At 35.0% G+C, this 24,380-nt stretch overlaps 3 protein-coding genes across 3 annotated transcripts in view; 2 read left to right on the top strand and 1 right to left on the bottom strand.

The window, feature by feature from the left end:
* Window positions 1-20,044, top strand: part of LOC124639407 (probable glucarate transporter) — a 68,982-nt gene extending 48,938 nt beyond the window's left edge. The window contains exons 4-11 of the mRNA XM_047176754.1: window positions 2,048-2,191; window positions 2,690-2,972; window positions 3,313-3,418; window positions 3,764-3,892; window positions 15,990-16,128; window positions 16,930-17,069; window positions 17,548-17,745; window positions 18,096-20,044. Coding sequence (XP_047032710.1) covers window positions 2,048-2,191; window positions 2,690-2,972; window positions 3,313-3,418; window positions 3,764-3,892; window positions 15,990-16,128; window positions 16,930-17,069; window positions 17,548-17,745; window positions 18,096-18,271 — 1,315 coding nt within the window. The 3' untranslated portion in view covers window positions 18,272-20,044. The remainder of the gene's footprint in view (window positions 1-2,047; window positions 2,192-2,689; window positions 2,973-3,312; window positions 3,419-3,763; window positions 3,893-15,989; window positions 16,129-16,929; window positions 17,070-17,547; window positions 17,746-18,095) is intronic.
* Window positions 20,045-20,303: 259 nt separating this feature from the next.
* On the bottom strand, window positions 20,304-22,185 carry LOC124639409. The gene is made up of 4 exons (XM_047176757.1): window positions 21,980-22,185; window positions 21,491-21,644; window positions 20,791-20,954; window positions 20,304-20,529 (listed from the first exon to the last, which is right to left on the bottom strand). The coding sequence occupies exons 1-4, from the start codon at window positions 22,095-22,097 to the stop codon at window positions 20,390-20,392; spliced, it is 576 nt and encodes a 191-aa protein (XP_047032713.1). The 5' UTR covers window positions 22,098-22,185; the 3' UTR covers window positions 20,304-20,389.
* A 368-nt stretch (window positions 22,186-22,553) lies between these two features.
* On the top strand, window positions 22,554-24,304 carry LOC124639408 (mitochondrial import inner membrane translocase subunit Tim22). Its single transcript, XM_047176755.1, has 3 exons — window positions 22,554-23,014; window positions 23,351-23,620; window positions 24,160-24,304. The coding sequence occupies exons 1-3, from the start codon at window positions 22,786-22,788 to the stop codon at window positions 24,240-24,242; spliced, it is 582 nt and encodes a 193-aa protein (XP_047032711.1). The 5' UTR covers window positions 22,554-22,785; the 3' UTR covers window positions 24,243-24,304.
* The last annotated feature ends 76 nt before the right edge of the window (window positions 24,305-24,380 follow it).

Below are 24,380 nucleotides of genomic sequence, written 5' to 3'. Positions count from 1 at the left end.
TGCTGATTCTCTTCGAGGAGCGCGTGAAACAACGCGCGCTGCCGAGACGGGCCCGTGTCTTCTAAGAGACGGAAGGACGATGAGCCACCCGAAACTCGCCGCCCACTGACCCACGCCTGCGATGGCCGGGAGACATCACTCGACACCCGGGGCGCCCCGGAGCCTTCCACGTCCATGGCAGCAGCTGGGATGAGAGGTGTTAACTTCTCTAGCGTCTGCATGAGACGAAGGCATCCTATTACCTCTCACCCCGGACCATGGCTTGAACCAGGACCGGGCACAAGAGGTCGCCGCTGCCTATTGCCTCGACGAGGACACGGCGTAGCCCTTCCCAGGCAGGTTACACCAGGACTGTGAGGTTCACCGTGTCCTCCGGGCCGTCCGTATAGTGGCCCGAGCCACACCTCAAAGAACTTTTCGCTACTATTATGGCGTACCCTGCACTGGGCTAAATGGCCTTTTTCAAATTATATTAAGGTCAGCAACCAGAACCGTAGTTAACATGAAATAATAATGTTTACCTACTTGTTTTATTACATTATCCAAGTCTATGGAGATATTATATAAAATTTCTAGTTAATGTGATTAATTCTGTGTCAATTATCACTTTATCCAAATTGAGTAGATATTACAAATAATAGCTAGATAGTATATGTATATAATATTCAGACTTATTACTTTGGCTGTAACATATATATGTAGTTTGAAACTTGAGTGAAATCTGTACCACGTGTGCTTCCATTGCTCCGTCGCAAAAGCTTTTGCAGATTCCAAGTCTATTCTGATTTCAGCCTTGAATAAAGTGATTTTACGAGAAAATCTCAAAGTAAAACGTTTTAACATTGGACACCTGGCACTTGATCCGTAATCATCAAAATCTAATTGAATTCTAAACATTAATTGTATAATTTACATCTAAGCGGAATTAACAATGTTCTCCCATTTTCTTAGACACTGCTTAATTGTAATTCTATACGTTGATATTCAAATGTCCCTTTTCACTATCTAAATTATCTTCCTTACCTAGAATGTTAACAGTAAAAATTATTTTGCACCTTTGCAGTTCATTAAATTCTAGTCATTATCATCCTGTCAATTTTGCCGTCGGTGCAGCATGTCTTCTTCTTCCATACTCCTTTGTCTGCTAATAAGTAAACTTCTTTCCAGCCATATCGTCTTTTACAGAGTCCATTCATGGCCACTTTGGTCATCCCCTTTCCCTGCCATTACAGTTTTCGTGTATAATTTATTTTAAAAAGTCATCTTGTAACTCTTGTTTATTTTTTGCTGTTAAGTACCTACTTGGCTACACAGGCGTGTAGTACAACATATTCGCTAATATCCAAGTCTTATATTATTGAAACTAAATCGCCTATAATTTATCTGCTTATATTATTACCATTATTAGACCCCGTAAATCAAAGGGCATATACCTACTGCTGTTTATATTGAGCATAAATCATCGTAAGTCCTAGATTATAAGCTGCTTACTCGCGTGAATAAAAGGTGTATTATAATCCCGTTCATAAATTCTTCCATGCTGTGGAACTTGGAATTAAAAAAGGAACGACAAAGGAATGAATTGTTAGCCAGTTTATGACTGTGTTCATTCTTTTTTTATTTAATAAACGTGAATATAAAGGTAGAAAAGAAATACAAAGGATTCAGATTCATTTTTTTAAAGCACTTAATGATACCTCCTGAAAATAAGGCTTACAACTTTTTGAATGTGGAATTGAAAAACATGGGTGGTAAACCTAAAGTTTGATATCATTGCTGTGAAGCTTACATACACACTGACACATACTTAATTTGCGAAGGGACTCAATTATGTTTTCAGTCCAAAAACGAACCAACACCAGTTATCTAATAGGCTAGCTGGAGCCATTCCAAAAGCGAGAGAAAGTAGGATAATTGAAAGAATCTTTTTAAGCCCCCTCAAAAATACTACGGTCCAAACCAATCTTCAACATCAAAAATACCTTGCCTCCCATCACTCAACCTTTACTACCATAAGCAAACATAAACAACCTCATTTTTCCAACAGATGCGAGACCCTCACTCTGAACGGGACGCGGTACTGCGAGTGGGGCTACAACGGCCTGGGCATAGACTACCAGGTGTTAGCTGGACCCGCCTTCATGGCAGTCTTCACTGTCGTCGGAGTTATACTGGGCGTGGTCGCTGACAAGTAAGTTTTAAATATATATTACCCAAATTCAATATGAATTTTTGCAAAATAAAAAATGCTTTTCAAGCAAAGATGGGACAGGGGCAGGGCAGGAAGATGATGATCATGATCATCAGCTATGTCCGACTGTTGGGTACAGGCCTCTTCTCAATGGTTGCCTTAGTCACTACGCTTGTTCAAGGCAGTTTGGAGATTTCAGACTTGAAAGTTTCCACAAGATGTTTCCGTTCATCTTTAGTCAATCGTTTGTGTCCAACACTCCAACACTATACCAACTTAGAAATTACATATAGGTACTTAACTAAAAGAAGTACTTGCCTGACCTGGTATTGAATCCGCACACTCGCATGTGTAAAGTACGTCGGTACTTTAACCACTAGGCCATCCATAGAAATCTGAAAAGTAAAAGTATTCACTTAGCTTAGAAGACCTATTATCCTTATAATCAGCTACAAAAAAGGCTGGCACAGAAGAATCTAATTCAAAATCTCCTTACAGATTCAACAGAGCGCGAATCCTATCATTCTGCACCCTAGTCTTCGTCATCGCCATCTTGCTTATGGGAACTGTCAAGGAGTACTGGCACCTCGTCGTCCTTCGTATGATAATGGCTGCAGGAGAGTCCGGGTGCAACCCCCTAGCTACGGGCATCTTAACAGACTTGTTCCCTGAGAAACAGAGGGCTTTGGCGCTTTCGATCTTCAACTGGGGAATTTACGGGGGTTACGGTATTGCTTTCCCTGTGGGAAGGTATATACCTGAGGTTAATGCTTGGGGATTGGTGAGTTTTATCCTGTTTTCATCTTTGTTTAATTTAGTTAAGGATGTCGTCAGTTTTAATAGGCCCAAAATAAGTATGTAAATATGGCAAAGACTTTAGTTGATACTGTGTTTATACTGTAACAATCTGAACCAAAAAATACCGTTCGAGATTGTCAAAATAACAGCTGAAGCTGAAGAATATAAATATCTACTTCTATCATAATTCTCAAAATATCCTGTATTTACTCCAAAACAATCCTAGTCTATTTAGTCCAATTGTCATCAAAGGCATGCCTCTCCCATAGCTTAGGAATTAGGAACTGTCACTAGCTGATGATGACGATAATTTTTTTTCACAGAGCTGGCGAGTGTGCTACTACGGAGCCGGTATCGTTGGGCTGGTCATCACTCTGTTCACCTTCCTCACTCTTCGGGAGCCTTCCAGAACTACTATTGGAGAAGAAGGTAGGGTTGAAGACCTATTCAATCACGTAATACTTGCAGTCAATAACGAAGTTTGATAGTAGTTTCACCATCGCCATTGTATAACACCTTTCTTAATTTTTCTTAGTTCTCCAAATTAATTTGATCATTGTAATTGGCACTGTAAACTCGATAATCAAGAAATGTGAAATCTTACCTATTTATTTGGGCGCTAACCCAATTATTGGTTCCTCATTTTGATTCATAGCAGTAACAAGATGAACAATTCAATCCCATAGGTACTTTCATACAACATTGGTCATGTTACTAGACACTTAAATGAAGCTTTTTATCTTTACATGTACATAATCATTTGTTTTCATTCAGGCACCAACAAAGCCGGCGACAGTTCCCTCGAATCAGCCGGCAAGAAAATGCCTCAAGTGACCATCTGGCACGTGATTGCTCAGCCCAGAATCATTCTGCTGTGCCTCGCTGCCTCTATCAGACATTGTGGTATGTATTACTTTAATATTATTCATATCATTTATTTGCGTTCCACTAATTTTTTGACAAGATATTACAGTAGGCTTATAGCTAAGGACAATTTATGTTGGGTCCTGTTAGGACACAGCAACATTGGGCATTTAATGGCATATATTAAGCGCTTCCACACACTGAAGACTAAACCGTTGGCCAATAGTTGACTCGATGATCAGCAATTTCGACGGCGGGCGTTGTTCCACGCGGTCCTCAAGGACAGTCAGTAAACCCCAGCTGGGCCTATAAGAGTTAAGACCTGCCGGGGCTGCAGGATTGTTCGAAAGAGTTACCGCGGTGGTGGTACTTAACGGGCTTAAGAAGGAAAATGATGGTTTTAGTCAGTAATAGACTGATACTCCCTTACGCTGCTAACCCACAGCGGGAGGGGTCATTTGATGACTTCACATAAAAAAAAAACAATCAAAGTTTTCAGTCGGTCTGACTCTAGCTGAATACCTGATCTTTACTACCACCATTAATCTTCATACACATTTATGAGCCCAAACAAACTATCGGTCGACTAAAAGTTTGCAGTTTGCGGGGACTGTGAAGGTATGCCGCAGCCAATTGGTTTAAATAGTCATTCAATCAAAGAGCAGTTTACATTGATTACAAAATAAAGGAGCCGTGGCGATGAACTACTTACTTCAATTATTTATACGGTGGTTTTCAATCAAATGTAAAGTTGAAAACTTTAAGAACCTCAATTATTCAACTGTAAAAGTAGAGGAGTGATTGAATGGCGTTGTTTAGGTAAAAGTCTAGTTTGCGATAGATATACGATCATAGAATTTAGTTAATTGGAATGTCCTAATTATTATAACGCTTCTTTCATAGGTGTCTCTAGTAAATAATTTATGTAAGAAGTGAAGACGACATAATATAGCTCTGCATCTACATATCGTAGTTGTCCTTTCTATTTCATTTTCTCACAGTTTTTTTTAATATAATATCCAAAAACTAAAAAGTAATGGTCAGATCTAATATGGTAAGAAAGACTAAATTAACCATTTATAATCAACTCAAGTTATTTGTTCATGCAAATTAAGCGATAAATTGCAGCAATTTAAACACAATAACTGTCGTTACAGCGCTATTATTGTAATAATTTGTACTATTATTTATATTGAACCAATAAACATTATTTAGTCTATTAAATAATAACAATAGATATACATAAGTACTTACGACTATTATTCGTCATCCAATGATTTAATCAATCTTTTAATTGAATATTAATAACTATTATTAATAAATAGATTCTTGATACGTTATTGTACACCTACCTACATAGGACCTTAATCACGACAAGAACTTTTAACAACTTTATAAAGAAATTAAAAAATCCCTTCTCTTTTCATAGACCTTATTTCTTCGCAATAAGGTTCAATTTGCTACGTTTTTGTATCACGAAGGAGGTTTGAAACGCAAATGTAAGTTTGTAATCAGTATCCTGCCAGTCACGGCTGTGGAGTTGTCAAGTCGCAAAATCCAAGGTCGTAATAGAATTAAAAGTGCTTATATAAGTACATACAGATCATATACTTTATTATTATGTCACTGTTATTTCTTCCGCGAATTCGTCCTTATAATAGCATGATTACAAAAAAAAACGGCTAGCTTTGGCGTTTTCCCAAACTATGTTCGGGAGGACTTCCAGTCCTAATTGGAGCAGCTGAGTATGCAGGTTCTGATCTCCTGTCTGGGCAACCTGTAACACCTTGGTAAGAATGGTCTTGGGATTTTAGGACTTCTGACCACCCATTAAGTACTAGCCTTTAAGGAACACATAAGGTACTACTACCTCTATAGTCATATCAAGATAGGACCTCATAGTATCGGAAATGTTAATGATGAACTTTAGAAGTGGTGAAAAGTCACACTTTTGTGAGAAGTGATCAAATGACCCCTCAGGTGCATTGAGAAAGATGGTCAGACTTGTGACTAACTTAAAAGACCGGCTTACCCTTTACCTACCATGTTTTAAGTAAACAGGTATCTCAAAGGGAAAAATAACATAATTGTTGTTGTTTGTTTCATAATGAATGTAATTGAAATTAACAGTTGTTCCCAAGAGTTTCTTACCCTCCATAATGTCTAAAGTTTTGAGAGCTTAATTTATTAATCAAGAGCAAAGAAACTTTTACTTAAACACAATTTTCACAATTAAATAAAGTTTCCTATTTAGCATTTCTACCAAAGGTGACGAGCACGCTGTTTTCTACTGTGTGAGTTAGTCCGCCGCTGTAGTGCGTAGCAATTTCTGAACCGCTTTTGATAAATTGCAGATAGGTACCTAAATAACTCCGATATTGCTGTTTTCCTATAATGTAATTGATATACCTAGCACACCTAATTTAATTTTAACATTGATAATGATAGAAAACTACTGAAAAATAACCAGACTTACCAGAGATAACGCTTCATATGACCCGGTAACCAAATTGAGGAATACAGCTAAGTAAATACAGTGGCGTAGCGTGGGTATCTGCCGCCCGAGGCAGTTGTCGATTTTGCCGCCCCTTCCCGTGTTTTTTTTTAACAAGTGTTACTGGCCGTTTGTCATTTTTAACCGACTTCAAAAAAAGGGTTTTTTTTTTGTATCGACGTTAAAAATCATCAAATGACCCTTCCCGCTGTGGGTTAGCAGCGGTGAGGGAGTGTCAGACTCTTACTGACTAAAAACCGTCGTGTTCCGTCGAAGGCCTTTTATGTTCCAGAGCCGCGGTAACGCAGGCTAGCGAAGTAGGTACCTATAAGTATATATGGAATTGAAATAATTTAAAAAGCGGGGCTACTTTAAACTGTATAAATATACTTTAAACTATAAAATTACGTAAAATTTTGCCCAAACGTACTTAACTTTTTGTTTGTTGACAGATGCAAAAATAAGGGCATATCGTTTTTGAATACGCGAGCGAAGTGAGCGCGAAATTTTTACCGGATTTAAAACAAAAATTACGTAAAATTTAGCCCAAACGTACTTAACGTTTGTTTGTTGACAGATGTAAAATTTAGCGCATACAGTTTCTGAATACTACGCGAGCGAAGCGAGCGCGAAATTTTAATTATTTTTTATTTAAGACTCAAAACCAAAATTACGTAAAATGTAGTGTTACGTGTGTTTAAGTACCAAAGGAGATGGCCAAAAAAACACCCAGAGTCGACAGAAACTTCATATGTACGATTGGATTCAGTATAATGTAAGGATTAAAAAAAGTATTTCATATCATCTAAAAACCATGGGGTTCTTTTTTTATAACGTTTTTTCGATCATGATTTTAGTTCACAGAAAAGTTTACTTTTACTGTTTCATGTTCATTAGAAGTTGAATGCAGACTCATGATTGGACCGTTTTGCATCGCTAAATAAGTCATTTGTTACATTTGACAATGTCACATGGCGCGATTTTCAAAGACAATTTTTAAAAAGACGTTTTATAGCCAGTTGTGAAGTTTGCATATAACTGCGAAACCTCTCCAAGTATGTAAGGTCGGTGCTTTCGTGTTTGGAGTGGTTAAATATAATACCTTTTAATCACCAGGCAATCTCAGTAACTATGGGGATATTACTGTTGGCTAGTATATCTTAGTGTACATAGATTTTTTTTTATGTTCCTTGATGTAAATGATCTTTAAAATCAATATAAATTCAACGACCTATTTTTGTGAAAATATGATATAGCTCCTATACCCCATGGATTTCAGGCTGGAGTTTTTGGCACCATCAAAGGTCTATCATAATGAACCTATTGGTAAGCATTTCATTGCTGTCGATTCTGGGTTTTTTTCAAGTCAAGTCAAGTCAAGTCAAATCATTTATTTCATTTAGGCCTTTACAAGCACTTATGAACGTCAAAATTATAACTAAGTTTGATTCTAGTTGCCCATTCCAAAAGTAGCTTCCTATGGAGAAGAACGGGCAAGAAACTCCATGGTTACTCTTTTTAAAAATAATATAGTATTACAATTTGTATGTATTGATACATACAGTAAAAGCATGCGAAGATCATGTAGAATCGCAAAGACAAATGAGGATAAAGTGACAATTAAAATGCTTTTACTATGAAAATTTGGCCATCTCCTTTTAACAATAATTAATTTTAAGTTTAAAAAGTTTCAACTTTCTTGTTTAATGTTTTGTTATTGTTAGACAGTTTTATGTAGCGGCGCTGATACTAGTTGCGAACAATTTTTTTTTTAATTGGCTAAATTTTGCCGCCCCCTAAAAGCTGCCGCCCGGGGAATTTGCCGCCCCTGCCCCCCCCCCCACGCTACGCCACTGAGTAAATACCTGGTAACTGACCAGCCAGTCTATTAAGACCAATAGTTTTCCAAAACATCTCGTCAGATTAGAAGCCGATCCCATCACCTCAGTAACAAGCTTAGCAAATTTAGCTAAATAGTAAAACAAAATAGAAATTACGATAATGTTGTCTCTAGAAAATGACGGCCGACCCATCAAGGGACTAGAACTTAGATTATTTAACCAACCGGAGAGGCTAATGTTGTGCCTTCCCTTCTGCTAAACTTACGAGAGTATGAACATATCGTGTGCGTCAAAATGCTTGCGTATGTTTGTCGTAAGTAAACGCACATACCTATGTGATGAAACAGAGAAAACTTCGTGAGTGTTCAGTGTCTGTGAGTTCCTCGTGAGATCTTCCTGGAAAAGCTTTAATAAAAAGCAGAAATATATTTTTCGTGGTTTCACTGTAACTGTAAGAGACGATAACTGGACTACCACAAGTTGTTGCTGTGCGTCAATTGACAGATAGAATAGATTTTTTCGCATAGAGATTCGTGCTCATGGCAGATCCAGTCTGTTAAGTAATCCAAGTACGAGGCTCGAGAGGGAACCACTTCGCATAATAGACTGTCACATCCAATCCTTTGTAGTTAGTTGTTACAAGATGTCTTTGTTTGTTACTCTATTTAACGTTGAAGCTGATGTTTTATCGTAATTGTGTTGTGGAGGGCACAGGCTTTTTGAGATGTCAATTTTGTGAGAGGTTAAAAGTACATTAATTGTATTAAATTATGTTATGTGAATGTGAGAACAAAAGTACTAACTTACTAAGTTTTATGAACGAACGTTTAAACGGAACTTGGTCAAGTAGATATTGTTTGTACCTACTTACACACTTTTCATAGCTATGACCTAATGAAGCCAAAAAATACCTGTTGTAATCTCAATTTGTCTGCAAAAGGGCTATTATCTTAGCTAGAGAGAAATGAAATCAAATATCATCAAATACAACTCGAACGATACATCAGTACTTAGCAATTGGGTAAAAAATAAATAGAAATTCTCTTATTCTCTTTGTACGTTTACTTACAAAAGATAATATTGACACAAGCAAATTAAAACGCTTCTGTATCAAGATTTACCCCGAGTTACGGACAATTTGTACACAAGAGCGAATCGGAGTCTAAATCATAAAGTAATATTATACTAAGCCGACGATAGACCGTGAAAAAGCTAATTTCAAAATGGAGTACTTACTCGGACAACATTTTATATATCTGCAGGCAAAATTTGTATTTTTTTTCCCATCGAATAACTGAAATCTTTTACAAGTTCCTAAGTTCTTATTTAAAAACGTTTGTGGACCGATACAATCTTTCCTTTAAATAATGTGTGTCATAATAAATAATGTCTAAACCTATGACGAAACGAACGAATGAATATAATTTAAACTTATAAGGGGCAGAGGGGTTTATACCAGGAACTGCTGGTTTAAAAAAAAAAACAGCAGTTCAGTACTCATAACAGCTCATTCGGAAAACTACAAGTAGGCTAATTTTAGTCAGGATGTGCTAAGTACTTACAGATGGAAGCCATTTCATAAGCGCAAACTAAATAATTTTATTACACACTTCACATTAACCACTCCATTTATTCCCAATCCGTGTCTCAACGTCTCATAGTAAAGCGTGCTCGTGTAAGATAATCCAGACACATTTATATCTCCCTTTTGACCTTATCTAGGCTAAAAAGGAAATTAATTTAATAAAGCCATTGGAAAAGGCATTAACTGCCAACTTATTGTTAGGAATTTATAGTCTATGACATTTAAAAAATGTAGGGTTGTTAGTCTATGAAAAAGAATGACTGTGGTGTGAATTGTCATGATGTAAAAAACCAGTGAGAACAATGTTATAATTCCTAACAAAATGTGATTGTATTTCTTTAACTATTAATAAAGGCTTTCAAGAATACCAGAAGTTTGAATACCTACAATAGGTTATGGGCCCAGAACGCCCGAGAAGAAAAAATTAAAAACCGGGATTGGGTAATGAAAAACCCAACATAAAAAACAAGTGAAAAAAAAAAACTAAAAAACAGTAATAACAAGGAAGAAAATAAAAAACGGTGAAAAACTAAAAAATGGAAAAACCTGAGATAATACAGATAGAAAAATTAAAAGATGCGGAAACATTTTTATTGTGGAAATTTGAATTCAATATACACTTAAAAGCGGCAAATCTTGCAAAAACAATTGCACAAACAAAAGAAGATGACAAGAAAAGTGACTTCAGTATCAAAGATGCTCAGGTGCAAAGAATTATCATAAGCAGTATTGATAAGAAACTAAAAGGTCACATAATTAATTGTAACAGTGCACGTGAAATGTACGTAAAATTATGTGAAATATTCGAAGGTTCTGAGCAAAGAAACAAAGATGCATTATTACAAGAGTTTTTCACATATAAGAAACAAGAGAGTCAATCGCTTTCCCAATTAATAAGTGAAATAGAAAATTTACAATTTCGTATAAGTCAGCTAGGAACAAAAATAGATGATGAAATGGTCATATCCAAAATACTAAGCTGTTTACCAAATAATTTAAACTATTTTATAACTTCTTGGGAATGCATGGCAGACGATAAGAAAACCCTTCAAAATTTAACAAACAGACTTCTGGCTGAAGAAAATCGAATGTTGAAAGCAAAAGAAAGTGACAAGCAGCTAGCATTTCAAGCTACATCTTCATCTACATCAAAGAAAAAGTTTAATGCAATAAAATGTTTCAAATGTAACAAAACAGGGCACATGAAGAAAGACTGTAGAGCCTGTAGTATCTGCAAAAGGGACAACCATGAAGATAAAGACTGTAAGTTTAAAAATAAACAGTGCTCAATCTGTAAAAAAATTAATCACAGAGAAGAAAATTGTTTTTTCAAAAATAAGAATAAGAATGAGAATGAAGAAAAAAGTAACAAAAGAATAGAAAAGGCATTTTTTACAAACGGTGAAATTCAAGAACCAAAACTGAAAGAATTTGTTGTAGACTCTGGGTGTATTGCACACATGACCAAAAATGTAGACATACTAAAATTTTTTGAATGCAAACCATCATCTGTTTTGACTGCAAATGAAGAAACAATAGAGGTGAAAGGGACTGGTAAAGTCATTGGAAAAAAATGTACTCTTAATAATACCCTGCTTGTTCCTGACTTATCACAAAATTTATTATCGGTTAATGCAGTTACAAACAATCAAGGAGTGGTTATATTTACCAAAGATAATGTAAAAATATATAAGGAGTCAGAATTAATATTAACAGGAAAAAAAGAAAACGGTTTATATAAAATTAATTTGGATGATAATAATATGCAAGAAAAAACACTGTTAATGAAAGAAAATGGCACTGCCTTAGAATGGCATCAAAGACTTGGACATCCAGGAAAGAAAATACTAGATATATTACCAGATGTGGCAGATGGAATAAAAATAAATGGATTAAGGCAAATAGACGAATGTGAAATCTGTACACAAGCTAAACAAACAAGACTTCCATTTAACACAGTAAGAAACAGAGCCAGTAGACCACTTCAATTATTACATACTGATGTATGTGGACCGTTCGAAAACAAAACGTATGATGGCTATAGTTATGTTTTAACCGTCATGGATGATTATACTCATTTTACAAAAATATACTTGCTTAAATATAAAAATGAAGTTAAAGAAAATTTAAAACATTATATAGAAGAAACAGAAAGAGAGAGAACAGAAAAGGTATCTACCATAAGATGCGATAATGGAGGTGAATACACAAGCAATGATTTTAAAAAATGGTGTACTGAAAAGGGAATAAAACTAGATTATACAGTACCATACTCACCACAACTAAATGGTAAAGCAGAAAGACTAAATCGAACATTATTAGATAAAACCAGAGCATTACTATTTGATTCAGGGTTAGATAAAGAAATGTGGGGTGAAGCTGTATACTGTTCTACTTATATTATAAATAGATTACCAAGTGAATCTTTGAAGAATAAGACACCTTATGAGATGTGGCATGGTAAAAGGCCTAATATATCTAATATATGCAAGTTTGGTTCAATAGTATATGCTAAACAATTACATTCGAATATTAAGAAACTAGATCCAAGAAGCAAAAAGTTAATCATGATTGGATATACTAATAATGGATATAGATTGTGGAATAAAGAAGAAAGAAGAATTGAAATAGCAAGGGATATTGTTATAATTAATAATAATAAGAAAATTGGAGAAAAATATGAAGAAACAGGAAGTTCGGTGATAACAGAAATAATACCAGGTAATAATGAAGAAGAAATAAATCAAGAAGAAGAAAGTGATGACAGTTATTATGAAATAGAAGAGTTAGAACAACAAAGTAATGTAATAGAAGATAACATCCCAGATATTATTGATGAAGTAGAAAATGATGAAAATAAAGAAAGTAATACTGCAGAGATAGAAACTATAGAAACTATAAATACAAAACGACAACGGAAAAAACCAGCTTACCTGCAAGATTATGTATTACTTACGTATGATGAAGTCATGAAGTCTGCTGAAAAGAATAATTGGGAGAAGGCCATAAATTCGGAGAAGGAATCATTGGAAAGTAACAATACATGGGAAATAGTTGATGTAGGAAGAGCAAAAGGACACAAGATATTGTCAAGTAAATGGGTATTTTGTATAAAAGAAAATGGTACTTACAAAGCAAGACTTGTAGCAAGAGGCTTCGAACAGCAAAGCATTGACTATCAAGAAATATATAGTCCAGTAGTAAGTCAATCAGCAATAAAATCATTAATAGCAATTGCTGCTTCAAAGGAATATGAAATGATAACTTTTGATGTGAAAACAGCATTTTTGTATGGCGAGTTAAAGGAAGACATATTTATGTATATTCCTGAAGGATATGAAAGACAGCCTAATAAAATTTGTCATTTAAAGAAAGGACTATATGGGCTAAAACAGGCACCAATGACATGGAATAAAAGATTTACAGAAACTTTAAGGAAACTTGGACTGAGAGCTTCAAAGTCGGATCAGTGTGTGTTTTTTAATGAAGACAAAACTATAATATTGGCTATATATGTTGATGACGGTTTGGCCATATCAAAAGACAAGGAAAAGTTATTACAGATCTTGCATCAATTGGAAAAAGAATTTATCTTAAAAACATATGAACAACCTCAAAACTATATAGGTTTTGAAATAAAAAGATCAGAACAAGGCATCTTGTTGCATCAGCAGAATTATACAGAAAAATTACTTAGAAAATATAATATGTATGATTCCAAAGCTGCAGATACTCCATGCATTGTGGGAAAGGAAAATGAATCTAAGGTGGCTACGTCAAATTTCCCATACAGAGAACTAGTTGGTGGATTATTGTATTTGTCAACCAGGTCAAGACCAGATATCAGTCAAGCTGTGAATGAAGCAAGTAAAAAGGTAGAAAATCCATCAAGGCAAGACATATTAGCAGTAAAGAAGGTGTTGAAGTACTTGAATGGAACGAGAGATAAAGGGATTTTGTATAATGCTGGGAAAGATATTACAAGATTGCATGCATATTGTGACTCAGATTATGCAGGTTGTACAGAGACCAGACGAAGTACAACAGGGTTCATAATAATGTTGGCAGGTGGACCTATAGCTTGGTGCTCCAAAAGACAGCCGATAGTAAGTCTATCGTCAACTGAAGCGGAATATATAGCAGCAGCAGATTGCGTTAAAGAGTGTTTATACTTAAAGACTTTTATAAGTGAATTAATTGGTAGCAGTATTAAGATTAGTTTGAATATTGATAACCAGAGTGCTATCCAATTGATTAAAACAGGTTCATTCAGCAAGAGATCTAAACATATAGATGTGAGATTTTATTTTATACACGAAAATTATAAGAAAGGATATTTAGATGTTATATATTGTCCTACAAATTATCAGATAGCGGATATGTTGACGAAACCACTATATAAAGAAAAATTTAAATTTCATTGCGATAAAGTTGTTGTGTAAATTGAGAGTTATAATTAGAAGTGTTTAAGTTAATGTTTTGAAAACTTGTTTAAGTTAATGTTTTGAAAACTGATGTGTTTCTGAAGTAATTATAAGGTATTTTTAATTTATGTTCATATATTAAAAATAGGAGAAGGTGTTAGGAATTTATAGTCTATGACATTTAAAAAATGTAGGGTTGTTAGTCTATGAAAAAGAATGACTGTGGTGTGAATTGTCATGATGTAAAAAACCAGTGAGAACAATGTTATAATTCCTAACAAAATGTGATTGTATTTCTTTAACTATTAATAAAGGCTTTCAAGAATACCAGAAGTTTGAATACCTACAATACTTATCTCTATCATTTTTTTTATACAGACGACTACCATTTTCCATTACTACTAAGCAGTGGAAATGGGTGGATTTTGTACTGCGTTGATTCCTATTTATAGATAGTTCAACTCAGATTTGCGCGCGGCCCTATGTGTGCGTCGGCTTGTAAATATACAACTTTCATTCGTGTGACAGTGACGTCGTTCGAGCATGACGTGTTCTTATCGCTTTTTGTTATGGGTACAGTCGTTTACGAAAATGTCTAGTTCTTCACGGAGAAAATGTTTAAGGAGTCAGGTAGCGTTTCAAAAAATGAAACAACATTCAAAGCTTTTTATTATTACATTTTACAGTTTTTCATTATTTTCTCATAAGTTTTTTCAAATTGACGTTGACAGTATCTAAGAAATAAATGAGGTGAAATATCTAAGATGAATTAAATACTCCTTACATATTTTCTAGATCTCGGGGTACGCGGACAATAAATAAAAGTGTGGACTAAGAATGTAAAAAGACGTATAATCTAGTATAATAATGTAAACAAAATGTGTGAGGAATTTTAAAAAATAATATTGCTTCGCATAATGTCGACCAAAATAAGACGGAAATCATGAAACTCATAAATGAACGTTTAAGTCATATTGATGAAGGGATGTTGGGTAATACTTGTCGACATGTACAAAAGAAAAAAGAAAAATACTATAGACATTTTGACATGGAGTCAAAATTTATAATTTACCTCGGTGAGAGTAGCGAATCCGAAAATTCATCATTTGATTTTTCAAGTAGCGATTCAGAATCATTATAAATAAATAAACATTAAATTACGTAATAACTGTTTTTCTTTAAACAGCCGTAACCCCTAAATAACTGTATTTGTACCCGACTGTACCTCTTGTCACGCACACAAAGTCACTGTGTATGTACAAGGGTTACCCACACATAAGGCCGCGCGCAAGACTGAGTTGAACTTACTATACTGGATTTTGGTGTCGTAATGGGTGGACTTACTTTGATATGGTTACTATTTGAATAGGCGTCTTTGCGTTAGACCTTCGTGGTTATGATCGTTATGGCTGATTTAATCATTTGGATTTAAATTATCGGTAGGATATAGATATACTTCCTCGAAATACATAGTGTCATAGTCATATATATATGCAGAGTAGAACTGATCAAAGCTCTGCATACATCATGCCACCGACAATACGTGGAAATTCGAAGAAACCCAAAAAGCTATTTAGTCCCGACTCGAAAATTTAACCTGAGAACCGATGCACAGCAGTCGCGCTTGCTATCTACGAGACAATGCAGACGACGTACAGACTAACTTTTTACCTACGGCCCACCAATAAAAGAAGCATTATTCATCACCTTCTTTCTCCTTATGCCTAAAGCTCCTTCAACGGGACAATAGACTAATATAAGGTGATCAACCAAACACATCTTCACATTCCAGGTGGTATGTGCTTCGCTTATAACGCAGACCTGTACTACCGTGACTACTTCCCCGACGTGGACCTAGGCTGGTGGCTGTTTGCTGTTACCGTCGGTATCGGATCCATTGGCGTCGTGGCTGGAGGAGTTATTTCTGACAAGTAAGAGTTGAGCTGGTTATTTGAAAGGGCTGGTTCCTTCTATGGGCCCCGCCGGGTATGCGGGATTGTTCGAAAGAATTATCGCGGCCTTGAACTATGTAAGGGTTCTAGAGGGAACATGATGAATTTTAGTTAAGTAAATGTCTGAAACTCCATCCCCACTGTACCCACATCAGAAGGGATCATTTGATAATTACCCAAAAAAAAAAAGTGTTGGTTCTTTTGCAATTACCTATTCCAAATAATGCTTTAAAAATAATAGTGACTTTATGGTTCTAACTTTATATTAGACCTTTAGATACTACCTATGTAGGCAAGTACGAAATAATATTCCGATATTTAAAATGTTTACACATTGAACTGGGTTATGGAGAAATATTGCTATTTCTGTGTTTATTTCATTTTGTGAGTTTAACCTAAATTGGAGCAAATTTTGTTTATCTTCGTTAATTGGAGTTCGAGCGTAAAAATGCAATAAAGGCCCATATTTTATGAATTTTTCAGCACAAACATTCAATTTAAATATTTTTAATATTGGCGTTTTTAGGGTTCCATGTCGAACTAATACGAATAGGATCTCTTTTTAACATAATGTACTTCCAAAAAAGGAGGAGGTTCTCAATTCGTCGCGATCATTGCTTTTTGTCTTTCATATGTCTGTCCGTAAATAACCAGGTTATCGTCTTAAGCACTAGGAAGTCGTCAAATTAATATTTTAAAGGCTAAACTAAGCTAACCTATTTCAAAATCTAATCTTACGTAACAACATTATGTAATTTTGTTCCCTTCCTGCTTCCCCAGGTACGTAGAGAAGATGGGCGTTCGTTCCCGCGTATTGGTGCTGGCTTTATCTCAGCTCATTGCTACTCTGCCCGCGTTCGGCTCAGTGGTGTTCGGGCCTCTGTGGGCCATGATCACTCTTGCTATTTCTTATTTCTTTGGTAAGTGAACCTAGTACCTAATGCCTTATATGTAGCATGTCCAGAAGACAACAGGACTATAAAGTCACTAATTTTTGGAAGGCGAACGTGGAACCGAAGCCAATACGCTGACGACTTATTATCATTTTTAAATTCTCTGTATAAGTACAATGTCTTTAAACAAAATAGTATCGGTTAAGGTGTCCAGCGTCTTAAGTAGATACGAAAGGGTTCGAAACCTGGATATAACTAACCACTTTGTGGTTTTATGAAATTCATCATTCAACTGTTTTTGGAGGTCTGACTAAACGGGGAGAGGAAATTTTGTGAGAGACCAGGAATTAAGAATGACCAAGCGTGGTAATACAATTGTCATGTTTTTTCCCTTTTATCCCAAGGGGCCATTAAAAAATTAGGCTTACATATTAACGATCCTGCAAACAAACTCTTTTGCGTTTTGTGTGCCTTACTATAACCCTATCATTTATCTTTTTTCCAGCTGAGATGTGGTTCGGCATCGTATTCGCTATCTTAGTGGAAATAGTGCCACTGTCCGTCCGGTCAACAACTGTGGGAGTATTCCTCTTCGTGATGAACAACGTTGGAGGAAACCTGCCCATCCTGGTGGACCCCGTGTCGAAGATCATTGGCTACAGGGAGGCTATTATGATCTTTTACGCAGGATTTTATGGCATCAGTAAGTTTTATGTTATTTAGATGTGGATTAACTAAAAAATAGGGACTATAGAGGTCTTTATGAAACCAATAAAAATTAATATCAAGTCGAAGTTTCAGTCAATTTCCTATTTGAAAGTTTCTTTAATATACCTGAAGATACTTTAGGACCAATATTTTTTTCAATAATCAAAAGTCGACTATTAGGAAGGTACTAGTATTTTCTTTTTTGCATAATGACTAGTACTTGTCTCTCATGTATGTACCTAATAGTTCATTTTATCATGTCTCTTTTCTTTTCTCTGGGCTAAAATATGCCAGAAGCAACTTGAAAAAAAACTTCTAAACTAAACGAAAACCTTTCTCCCACAGGTAGCATAATGTTCTTCCTAACAATGTTCCTGATGGACGGTCCTATTGAGAAGCCAGAAGTTACAGAAGACTCAAACAAACCCAGTGGATTGGACAACAGAGCGTTCACTCAAGATGAACTGCCGCCTAGACGGGGAACAAGACCCGTGTCTAACGCAGCTAGTGAAAGACTGTAGGTCTTATAGGTTTTAAACGAATTTTACAAAAGCAATACTGTGGTGATACGGTCATGTTGTGAAGTATGGATGGTAAAACGCAGGGCGCTAAGCACCTTAGGGGTGGAAATACGGATCGTGAAAAGGGATTTAAACACCTGAGAAGGTCAACTGATCTGATCTGATAGTTGAGGTCTTTCAGAAAGATCTTGCTGGAACCCTTTCCAATTATAACTGTACATATACATACTGAGACTATAGTCTGGCTGGCAAAGGCAAGGTTACATAGATTCTAATGTGAGAGAAGGGTAGCTTAAAACGATGTAGCTCAACCTCCTTTATTTGTAAGTGGCAAACATCCGGTGCTTATCCCAAAACGGCGTGTAAAACAAGTTATGAATGTGAATGAATCAAAAGGAGTATGGAATATTTTTTTCTATAGGATGCGTCTTCTATGGGAAAATGGCGTTTGTATGTAAAGACAATAACAGAGATGTGGTTTTTGGAAAGCAAGGCCGTAATACAAATGAGTGTGCAATATTTGATACGAAATGGCCTAACGACAACTCGATAATGGAAAAGTTAAATATGACAAATTATGCGTTCTTTCCAAAGTTGATAATTATTTTTAATAATAATTAGGATAAAATGTTTTTTATTTCTTAATAATTATTCCCTGAAAAATATCTATCAAATATCCCATTATTAAGTTAATACTTCTATGAAAATATCTGAGGAGGTATTTTTCATATTTTTTCAATTTGAAAAGTCCGCCTAACCGCAAAAAAAAACATTCATAAGCGGCTGTGACTTGTGTTTTGAAACAATTTCAATATTTATAACTTTATTGAAAAGCCCAAACATGACTCTTGCGAAAACATGTTCCTTTAGCGTTAGAAAACGACCCATTTTTTATACTTACAGAGTTTTAAAAAAGTCTTATGACTGCAAACCTGCTAGTATCAAGATTTTGCGTCCCGAATTAGTAGTCTACAGATTATACCCAACCAAGCATAGATTTCAATAGATTTTGTCTCTATGACATTACTGTGTTGTATTTGTGAGAATCTCAAATTGTGTAAGATAATGTGTAGGCTATTAATATTCTTTATAATATGCATTGTTGTTAGTACCAATAAGATATGTCTGAGTGTTAAGTTTTAGTGTTAGTTGTTTTTAGTTTAAGCTCAGTGTCATTATTTGAATACACTCGGTAGCAAAAAATCGGATCATAAGCTTCGCAGGTATCAACAAATGTGAACTACTTAAAACAGTTCTTCATTTCAAATACTTGGCTTTAAGATATTAATTTGTCTGATTTTTTGCTGCCAAGTGTATATTTTATTTATTTTAAAACTACTGTTTCAAAACTCTGTCTGTATAATAGACAGTTAATTACAAAAAATCACAGAACTATTGAGTTAATTTGCATTTATTTCTTTCAATATTAAATGTTTTTTTCTTAGCCATTGGTAGGAAACTTATTCTAGAACATAGGATCATGTTTGTATGACAAAAACACCAAAGTTTCAAAAATATGAAATCTAAAAATACTTACAACTTTGTAAATTGGCGCCAGGATCAGCCGAAGTAACATACATGTCTCTGGATTAAAAAAACAGTGAAATTACTTTGCTGTATTTTGGCGCCAAATCATAACCCCTCTTAGTTCAAAAACCCACTGATTGTTCTACAGAAATAAAAAAATGAAAGCAGTTATTACGTGATAATGATCTTTTGTACATATTTATTTCGTAGTTATGCGATTATTGTAAATAAATGTTTAATGTTTTATATGCGTTTTTATTTTCTCAAATTCAACAAGAACAAGCTACTCAGTAATTATAATATGCCTAAAACCTTTTTCTAAGTCTGACAAATATGATAGATACTATGTTGAAAATCGCATAAAAATCGGATCAACCAAACGTGAGGTAATCGCCCACAAACATACACTCCGGTCAAACTGAGAACCTCGATTTTTAAGTCACGACAATAGATGCACTTTTCATGCAAAGTTATAGGATGCAGTGAAAATTAAAGCAAATAACTGTTTTGGAGTATCAATCTGGCCTTTTTATTGAAATAAATCCAAAATATAACAAGAAATGCTTCAAGTATATAAAAGTATTGGTTTTACTATACCACAGCTGTCAAAACTTTACTGTTCTTCTGTCCTTTATATTTGAAAAGCTTCTCTTTTCTTCTAGATTTCCATAATTTTGTTTCTTCTTTAGCCAAAACATAATCACCACTTACTGCAACAGCACTCACTTTATCTAGAAAAAAAATTGCAATTAGGTATTTATATTTTTTACACAGGCAATCCATTTTAGTATTACCAGTATTTTTATTTAACAAAGTGTTATTAAATCTTTTTGAGGGCATATAATAGTATCAGTAATGTATTGTTTACTACAATTTCTGTGTTTTGCTTATTTGAATTAGCAGTATTGCCTTAAAATTGCACTTGTTCGTGCCCTGACCAAAGTTAGGCCTTTTTAATTCTTAAAACTTTGTTACCATAAAAGAACCCTCACCATCTTCATTTATACTCTCTTCTGCATCAATTTGTCTTCTTTTATTTTTGATTTTTTTAGATTTCTCATTGTGGCCCTCTGTGTAGGTATCCTTAGCTTCTTCACATGTTAAAAACCCTTCTGATTCCTTGAATAGTTTTACTCCACCTTTGATCTTCCTTTTTCTAAAAAAAGCAACATTATTTTATTTATCAGTCTGCATTGTATAGTCACTATATTAGTAAGCGCGATTTCATCATGCTATGCCATTTATTAAATTTAGCAACTTTGATTCCCAATGATTGAACAATTTAAGTCTACTTAGGAGATAAATAAATGTTTTTTGCATGCTGAATATGAGGCGAGATATTAAGACCTATTAGGGTCAATCCTCACTGAAAGAGCAGCGGCCGGCAGCGGCCGTAAATGCAAGTGATTGAGCGCGAGCGTGGCGGGCCGCGCGGCGCCGCGCCGTTATAGTGTCCGTGCTCTTACGGCCGCTGCCGGCCGCTGCTCTTTCAGTGGGAATTGACCCTTATTGTAACCATATTTCAAGTAAAAAAATTATATTCTATTTTATTATTTTTAACATTTATTTTGCCACACAAAAGTCATAGGTACATGACAGACAAACAATATGTAGCAATTGGTCTTCTTCTACGCTATGTTAGTGGGCAAAGCAGATTTTAACATTTCTAAGGTTTTTAGATTATAGACTTACTTTATATGATTTTCCATGTCAACAAATTCAATTTTCTTCTGTATAATTGCAGATACTTTGGCACCGATACGTTTTTGCATTTCTTCTGGAACCTTCACATCATTATAGTGGGACGCTTCCTCTAAATATCTTTCAGATTTCGGTTTTTCTTTTTCTGAAAATTGGTTGCAGATTTTTTTGCAATTAAGTGTTTTATTTATTGAACTTCAGTTTATCTTAAGTAGATGCTTATAATGCCTAGATGAAAAAGAGAATGATGCTGAGCTATTAAGGCAAGCTTATATCCAATAAAGTATGATACGAAAGGACTTAGAGCGAAGTCAATAAGTACCACATAAAAGTGAGGTTACGTAGTTATAAAAACAAACAAGAATTGAGCTGTGGCTTAAATCTGAAACAGCTTGTGAATATAGATGATGCAATTTTTCTTATCATACAAGTTTGTTATACCTAGTTAAAACAAATGTCATAGAAATACCAGAAACTTACTGCTCTCATGTGTTTGACTTGTCTTTTGTCCTCGAGATTCGTTTATCAGTTTAGTGAAAGATGTGTCTACAACTTCTCTGAATCGAGAAAGATCCTCTTCTTCCGAAGAATCTGGCATGCTGGTGTAAATAAAAAATAGGTAAGTAATTACTGCATTAAGCGCAACCTCAAAATGATAACGATTTGTTTATAATTGTTCACAGAGACAGCTGCAGGGGGTTATAAAGATAAATGCTGTCATCGCTACGGCTATAAGATAAGAATTAATTTTGTAATTCTGGAATAAACTGATTTAAATAATTGGTAAATAAATGATGGTTTGAGATAAATAGTTTTTGCTTTTTTTGTGTGATTTATCTGATTACATTTCATAATTTTTATTTAAAACAGATTTCATAAACTGAAATAATCACCTGTCAGCTGTTGTCATTGTCAATGTCCAAGAGAGGTTAGGATCGTCCAGCTAATCTTGACCCGCGGAAATCTTTAAGACTAAATCAAAATGTATGGAATTTGACACTCAAAAGGCGAATTTGTCGCAACATGCAGCGCCTTCGACTTGCCATGAAAGTGTCAACTTATAATAGTGATATAGTCTCAAATTATCAATGTCGAGCTCACATTTCTTCGGTCGAATTATTAATTTAAAATATTTATAGTTACAAAACTTCATATGTACACTATAAATACGAGCAGATAATTTGTAGGTTACAAAATTCAATATTGATTTTTGGCAATAAACAACTAAAATAAGTGTTCTATGTTTCTGTGCAAGTAAAAGGTTCCTTGAGTAATCAGTGTTCACAATGTCTTTAATATTTCGACCGCCGACAGACCCGAATTTATCTAAATTTGTGGAAAACAACGACTATGACTCCCTCGCTAAGTACCTTGTAGGTAACAACTACAGATTTCGCGAGAATATTATAATACCGAGGATCCTTGGGCCAGTGATTATTAAAACGAATGAGGAAAAGATGATTGAAGCCACTATCGAAAGCTGCCCCTTTAAATCCATCACTAGTTGCATTATTGGTAAGTTTTATCATTCTATTTTTTTATAATGAATGAAAATCCGAGTGTAGGCCCTGGTGGGTTACTTAAAAAGTATTGTTTAATGAAAACAAGTCATAATTACAAGTTATATTCAAAAAGACAATAATTAAATGATATAATAGCAGAAGCCACAAAAACGGTAAACAATTGCAACTGTAATTCACTTGGCATTCAGTTGAGTCCTGTGATAGTGATGGTCTACTAGGCTTGATTTCTAGAAAATGAGATAAAGTTTAGATTTTCTTCACAAATTTCTTTCTACAAAAATGATTACAGGAAGCTTAATTTTACAATCTTTTTATTCATTTATTCCAGGCTACGGTCTCGGCGCAGCAGTGGGTCTATTCACATCTTCGCTAATGCCAAACGTGTCAGTGACAGACCCCAACGCAATGCAGACACAATCCGCACGAGAGATATTACGAGAAATGAGGACATCTATGCTAAGTTACGCAAAGAATTTTGCTATCCTCGGTGCTGTGTTCTCCGGTGTGGAATGCTGTATAGAGTCTGCGAGAGGAAAAACGGATTGGAAAAATGGAACTTATGCCGGTGGGGTTACTGGTGGCCTAATAGGATTAAGAGGTATGAATAGAAGTGATTCCTAAGCTTTAAATCTGAGAAAAATGACAATAAATATTGATCAAATCAACATGTAGGTTGAAAAATATGATTTGTTTTATTAAATATGCTAATAATGTGCTTTCATTAATTATTTCGACTTCTATTTCTTATTGAGACGACCTCTGTGGCGCAAAGGTCACCAAGCCGGACTGCCGAATCTGAGGTCCCGGGTTCGATTCCCGGTTCGATCGACATTTGTGTGATGAGCATGCTTGTTGGTCATGGTCTGGGTGTTACAATATGTATTTATAAATATGTATATATGTAGCTATATGTAGTTTATCAGTTGTGTTAGCACCCATAACACAAGTTAATTATATAATAACTTACCATGGGGCTAACCAACCGTGTGTGAAAAGGTGTCCCGACATTATTTATTTATTTATTTATTTAAATTGAAACAGAAAATCAATTCTTGTACATTTTATAGGACTAGCTAACAGTGACCAGAGAATTCTTTGTAAAATGTATTTTAATTAATATTTTTTGGTGTGTTTCAGGTGGTTTAAGGGCAGGTATATTTGGCGCCGCGGGCTTCGCAGCATTTTCGACAGTTATTGATTATTACATGCATCAACGTTGATAAAGAGTTGCAACATTTAATTTATATTAGTAATTGTTAGCAATAAACCAAATAGATACCTATATAGGTTTTTCATTTTGTAAATCGCTCGCAAGATACCTACTCCTAGATAACAGATTTCTTCTCGACAACTTTTTA

The sequence above is a fragment of the Helicoverpa zea genome, chromosome 19 (genome assembly GCF_022581195.2).
Source record: "Helicoverpa zea isolate HzStark_Cry1AcR chromosome 19, ilHelZeax1.1, whole genome shotgun sequence".
In the NCBI taxonomy this organism is placed as follows: Eukaryota; Metazoa; Arthropoda; class Insecta; order Lepidoptera; family Noctuidae; genus Helicoverpa; species Helicoverpa zea.
Note: the sequence above shows the minus strand (reverse complement) of the source record. Positions and strands in the feature narration are given on the sequence as shown.